Below are 6,757 nucleotides of genomic sequence, written 5' to 3' on the forward strand. Positions count from 1 at the left end.
TGATTCAGTGGACTACGTTGATGCTTGTTGTTTTAGCAAAATAAGAAAGAAACTGCTTCATTTGAGGGTAAAAAAAAGAAGTAAAAAACCAAAGAAGAAATATCTTACCCAAATCATGTGACTTTATTCATATTTGTTTATTATTATTGTCTTTCACAAAACATTTCGTCACTGTTCACTCATGGAAATCGTAAAAAAAAATACGAGTGTGAATTATGAATAATTTGCTACATTTAGTTCACCAACTCTTTCTTATGTGGTACCTCGAATTTCATTAAATTTTTAACTTAATCAACTGTTTCAAATAACCCTGAGAGTTTTTCAGAAGAAGAAGAAGAGTAGAAAATTTTCAAATATTGTAGTTTAAAAGTGAGAGGAAACCCTCTATTTATAGCTAACAAATAATAGTACTAATAGGTGCTAATTGTTCCTTATCAGAAAAGTTACAACCTTTCTTAAAAGTCACTGCTCATCGAAAAAATCACAACCTTTTGCAAAAGTCACAACTCATCGGAAAAGGTACAACCCTTCGAAAAAGTCACAACCCTTTGAAAAAATCACAACCTTTCGGAAAAGTCACAACTCATCGAAAATGTCAAACATAAATTTTCTCAAATTAAAATGGACACAAAATAGCAGGAAAAAAATATATGGAACGATACATAGCCAATGAATAAGGAAGACAAAATTATATGTTCATGCTATATTCAGTATAGAGTTCCATTTGATTAAAATCTCATGTCACCAACACTTTACTTTCTTCGTTCATTTTTACTTATATATCTATTAAAAAAAATTATTATCATGTCTATATTATCATATTATCAGTAAAAGTGAAAATCTATTTTTGAAATAGTGGATTTAACATCAAAATTAATGATTCAATGAACTACATTGATGCTCGTTGTTTTAGCAAAATCACAAAGAAACTGCTCCATTTGAGGGTAAAAAAATAAAAAATAAAAAATAAAAAATCAATGAAGAAATATCTTACTCAAATCATGTGACTTTATTCATATTTGGTTATTATTATTGTCTTTACCACAACATTTTGTCACTGTTAACTCGTGAAAATCGTAAGAAAAAATACGAGTGTGAATTATGAATGATTTGCTACAATTTGTTCACCAACTCTTTCTTATGTGGTACCTCGATTTTTGTTGAATTTTGAACTTAATCAACTGTTACAAATAACCCTAAGATTTTTTAAGAAGAAGAAGAAGAGTAGAAAGCTTATAAAAATCGTAGTTTAAAAGTGAGAGGGAACCCTCTAGTTATAGCTAACAATGGTAGTATTAATAGGTGCTAATTGTTCCTTATCAGAAAAGTTACAACCTTTCATAAAAGTCACTGCTCATCGGAAAAATCACAACCTTTTGCAAAAGTCACAAATCATCGGAAAAGGCACAACCCTTCTGCAAAGTCACAACCTTTTGAAAAAATCACAACCTTTCGAAAAAGTCACAACTCCTAAAAAATGTCAAAACCCGTCAAAAAAGTCACAACCCTTTGGAAAAGTCACATCTCTTTAAGAAAATCACAACCCTTTAATATGAAAGGGTATCTACATTTTATATAATACAAATAATTAAATTAATAAATAAAACAAATTGAATATTTGTAATTGGGGGGTATTATAGTAATTCAACATTCATTTTAGGAGTTCATGCTTTTAAGGTTATATATATATATATATATATATATATATATAATTCTTTCAAAATTTTCAATTCACATCGGAAATTCTTAAATTTTTTAAATATAATTAAACCAAATGTGTATATTAAAACTAGTAGTACTGAATGATATAACATAAAGTTAATGGGTTCTGTCGATCTCACTACCTTCGTCACATACATATACCTATAATTTTAGGATTTTAACAATTTTTAGTGATAATAACCTAAGTATCAAACAAATCAAATATTTATTTCAGATCCACTTTTTCGTAATAGTGCACCCATTAATTATCTTGAAATCCTGAATATGCCTTTTCTTCATATATTTTTTGTGTTCTTGATATATATTTTCCAAACATATATACCATTATTGAGTTGGTTTAGAACACCAGACAACGAATTCTCTTATGGGAATCAAAAGAAGTTTTGCCATATGCATAAGTGCACACTTGGTCGATCTTTTAAATTTTATACTACGTAGTGTTGCTGTAAAAAGGAGACCACGAACTGACGAAAGTACACTAAAAGCTTTACAAAAATATAACCTTCTCATACTATTTGGAGATTTCAAACCTATAAAGTTGGAAAAACTATTGGCATCAAGGCTTCAAAGGATGCATGTGGAATTAAACTAATTTTACAAAGATAATTCAGCCAAAACAAAATGTATAAAACTTCTATACAGATGCATGTGAATTATTTAAACTGATATTAAAGCCGGATCTGTCGTTCCAAAAATGGAGATCTCCGGAACAACTGAATATTTCAATCTATACATGAAGTGTACACTAACTAATCAATCTCGATCAATTCAAAATCAGTTCTACCTAGTTCTAAATTTTAAATTTGAAATCCTCTCAACGTTTTTGAGTCTTTTGATATACAATTCACTCGAAATCATTTATGTTTACTACGCATCGAATTTTAAAGAAAAAAATGGGGTAGATCGTGGAAGAAGAAGAAAGAACACATAATACATGCCTTCAAAATTTAAAAGGTTTTTTTAAAAAAAAATCATCTCCAAATGTGCCGGAATAGATAAAAGGGCATTTTCGTTGTAAATTTTTTTGCTAAAACGGCTATAAGGCATAATGATCCCGATAATTAATACATAAATAATTGACCTATGCAGAACTAATATCTGAATAAAATAACATATTGATTTCTTCATAACTAATCCCTATATCCATTTTTTTTTTAAAATCCCTATATTACTAATATTTACAACTCTAATCAACAACTCAACAACCCCCTAAAGGATCACTAGCTTGACTCGTTTGGGAATTTTTCCTTGTAGATGTCGTCGAGCCCGAACTCTTGCTTCTTGAGCATCATATTCGTAAGGATCAATAATTAATGTGTCAAGCGCGACACTATTTCTAGTAAGGTAAGTTGTAAGTACCCTGTCAGCAAAACCACCAAGGTAACCACTATATTTGACTTCTTTGAGATGTTGATGGGGACACTTTTTCCGTATAACCTTTTTTTTGGAGATCATCGTTTTAGCCCACTCAAGCTGAAAAGGAAAAACAAAGGGTAAGTAAAATATAACTAGTATGAAGCCAAGGAAAACATTCTTTTCCTAACATAATTGCAATTGAGTTTAATTTACATATACCAATTGCGAACACAATTTCTTATTCCATACATACATACATGTGATTGTTAAAAAATAAAGGAATTTATAATCTATATTTATATTGCTTTAAAGGCATAAAAAATTGTCATTTATTATTTTTTTTTAAATTAGTATTTGATTATTTTTAAGTAAAAAATATAAAAATTGGACATAATATAAAAGGAAAGAAGAACATGGTTTTTTTTTTAGTTAATAATCATTATAATTGGCATATGTTAAAACAATACGGAAGAAAAGGATAAAAATATGAGTATTAAATACAAAAATTGGCGTTGGTTAATATAACAAGGAAAAGACAATTTTTTAATATGAGAATAAATAGGAAACTTATCAGTACTAAATTCCTAATATTTAGTAATTATTAGTTTGGATTTAGTTTATTTGAACCCATGTTATTTTAATACGTCATATATATTAAAAACAAAAAAAAGTATTTATGAAAAATAACATAAAGAATAAACTCATACGCACCTCAATATGCAGTTTTTGTAAATATGGAGATGCTTCTATTAGTGGAGTAATACCAAGTAGGGAAACATCTTCCATGCCTGAGAGTTTCAACACAAGCACTTTGAGATTGTTGAACTTTGGTAAAGCATGATCAAGAAAATGAAGATCCTGGAATAATCAAACAAATTAAAAATTACAAGAGTAAAGTCAAGCTTTCTTTATATATTCTAGCTCTATGTAATACATTAATATATAATTGCTTACCATCCCCATATGACAAAATTCAAGTGAAAGCGTCCTCAGTCGAGTGAAATAGGTTGTAAACGTATGAACAAGTTCACATATCACTGCTTGAGTCATCTTGAAATCAACAGTAAGAACTGAAGTCACATTCTCGAGAAGCAAATTTGATTTCCATCCTATATATGTATTTAAAAGAGACAAGATTGATGTTATGGATCTTGATGAAATCTAAATTAATGCAATGACATAGTTCCAAATCTTTCAAGTTGAAGCATGATGGTCCAACAATTTCCAGGTGAGTCAATAGTAGTGATTGATGAATAGATAGTTTCTCAAGAAGGGGACAGTTGAAGATGAAAAAGTTGACCACCCGATTGTCAACATCAACGTTATTGAAAGCCAAAACTTTGAGACTAACAAATGGTGATAAATTTGATCTATGACTTGAGATGAACTTAAATGGAAAGGTATATCGCCTATGCTCGTATTTACTGAGTGATAGGTCTAGTTGAAAGATTTCAACCTTTTTCTTTGATGATACAAAGTTGAGACATTTACTTATTACACGCTTAAAATGCTTATGAAAAGGAAAAGAGAGAGTGAATTCTTCTAAGTGGCCACCCTTGTGGAAATCCAAAACATTATTAATCAAATTGATATGCTTCATCCCTTCCTTTCTGCATAACCTTGGATAATGACATATCTTCCATGTAATAAACTGTGAAACGTCGAAATTGAGACGTGTGACATACATCCAGAGATAGTGCCATTGAGTTGAAAGGGAACTTGTTTGGACTGCTTCTCTAATTGTTAATTGAGACAGAATTGATACAATAACTTCATCTGGCAATTGGCTAAGCCTGTCCTCCATTGATATCAAAATTGATTTTATTGATACGAACACAAGTTTGTTTTCTGCTACTATATTCTTTACAGCCTTAATTCAATTTGGCCAATTGGTACTTCTATTGGGTTTATATAGGTTTTCAAATGACAAAATCTCAATTTACATCTATGAATAGAGAGAACTGATTTAGGGGAAATAGGGAGAAACCAAAGAGATGATCTTATTCATTGATCATGCTTATGGAGCATGTGCACTGTACATCGACATATATAGTTCAGCTAATTTCCTAACTACCTTTACAACCAATCAGAAATGTACACCTGTCAATCTAACAGAATTAGTTATACTTAACTAACTAATGAAGCTGAAAACTAACTAATGGAATCAAGTCACACCTCTGTCCACATTATCTTCAATACTCCTCCTCAAGCTAGGTGTGGTGAAAACATTCAAAACACCTAGTTTGGATAGTAAAAAATCATGTTGCAACTTCCCCAAAGCCTTTGTCAGTATGTCTGCCTGTTGGTCTCCTGTGGGAATATAGATAGTGCTAATCAACCCTTGTTGAATCTTTTCTCGAACAAAGTGACAATCGATGTCAATGTGCTTAGTTCGTTCGTGGAACACAGGATTTGCAGCAATCTGAATGGCTGCCTTATTATCACAAAATACAGCTACTGGTTCTTTAACTTTGATGCCTAACTCTTTAAACAAGTTTGTCACCCACACAATTTCAGCTGTTAGACAAGCTAGGCTTCTATATTCTGCTTCTGCAGAGCTCCTTGAAACTGTAGGTTGTTTCTTGGACTTCCAAGAGATAAGAGAATCTCCCAATTTTAACAAGTATCCAGTAACTGATCTCCTTGTGTTTGGGCATGCTGCCCAATCTGAATCACAAAAACCAGTCAACTTCATATTCTTCTGTGAAGACATCAATATCCCCAAGCCTGGTTGATTTTTAATGTATCTAAGAACTCTGAGAGCAGCCTGCCAGTGTTGAACTTTTGGCCTTTGTAGAAACTGACTCAAAGTTTGCACTGTGTAGGCAATATCAGGTCTAGTTATTGTCAAGTATAGTAACTTCCCAATCAACCTTTGATATTGGGAAACATCATGATATAACTCCTCCTCACCACATGTTCCTTCAGAAGCTGTAGTGAGTTTCATATTGCATTCTAGTGGAGTAATTGCTGACTTTCCTGCAGTGATGCCAGCCTCAACTAGAAGTTCTAAAGCATACTTCCTTTGGCTCATTAGGATTCCCTTTGTAGATCTGCTAAATTCTATCCCCAAGAAGAATTTCAACTCTCCCAAATCCTTGATTTTAAACCATTTATGCAGGACATCCTTAGTGGCCTGAATAAGAGCAGCATTGTTCCCAGTAATAAGGTCATCAACATAGACCAATATAATGACTAAACTGGTACCCTGCCTTTTTGTGAATAGAGAATAATCCAAATGGCTTTGATTGTATCCAGACTTCAGCAAAGCTTCAGTAAGCTTAGAATTCCATTGACTGGAAGCTTGTTTAAGTCCATAAAGAGACTTCACAAGCTTACATACCATAGGTGTAGTTCCTGCCACCTGCAAGCCTTTAGGCAGTTCCATGAACACTTCCTCTGTAAGGTCCCCTTGTAAAAAGGCATTGTAAACATCCATTTGATACATATACCAACTCTCTGCAGCAGCTAATGCAATGACAGCTCTGACGGTTACCATCTTCACTACTGGTGAGAATGTCTCCTGATAGTCTATCCCAGCAGTCTGATTATACCCTTTAGCCACTAGTCTAGCTTTGTACCTTTCAACAGTGCCATCAACCTTATGTTTGATCTTAAAAACCCATTTGCATCCTATCACAGGTTTTCCTTGTGGACAAGGTACCAGGTTCCAAGTACC

General features: G+C 32.2%; 1 protein-coding gene across 1 annotated transcript; it reads right to left on the reverse strand.

The window, feature by feature from the left end:
• Positions 1–2,820: 2,820 nt before the first annotated feature.
• On the reverse strand, positions 2,821–4,159 carry LOC107059167 (uncharacterized). The gene is made up of 3 exons (XM_015305616.1): positions 4,033–4,159; positions 3,790–3,936; positions 2,821–3,195 (listed from the first exon to the last, which is right to left on the reverse strand). Exons 1-3 carry the CDS (start codon positions 4,126–4,128, stop codon positions 2,932–2,934), a joined length of 507 nt encoding a protein of 168 aa, XP_015161102.1. The 5' UTR covers positions 4,129–4,159; the 3' UTR covers positions 2,821–2,931.
• Between the last annotated feature and the right edge of the window lie 2,598 nt (positions 4,160–6,757).

The sequence above is a fragment of the Solanum tuberosum genome, unplaced genomic scaffold (genome assembly GCF_000226075.1).
Source record: "Solanum tuberosum cultivar DM 1-3 516 R44 unplaced genomic scaffold, SolTub_3.0 scf00886, whole genome shotgun sequence".
Classification (NCBI taxonomy): domain Eukaryota; kingdom Viridiplantae; phylum Streptophyta; class Magnoliopsida; order Solanales; family Solanaceae; genus Solanum; species Solanum tuberosum.

What these genes read in the sequence shown, in the direction of transcription:
- LOC107059167 (XM_015305616.1), bottom strand. Translation starts at nt 4,128, where the DNA reads ATGACTCAAGCAGTGATATGTGAACTTGTTCATACGTTTACAACCTAT. An exon ending in AATTTTGTCATATGGGGATG is followed by an intron (nt 3,937 to 4,032) that starts GTAAGCAATTAT and finishes TGATTATTCCAG; the next exon opens with GATCTTCATTTTCTTGATCA. An exon ending in TACAAAAACTGCATATTGAG is followed by an intron (nt 3,196 to 3,789) that starts GTGCGTATGAGT and finishes TTTCCTTTTCAG; the next exon opens with CTTGAGTGGGCTAAAACGAT.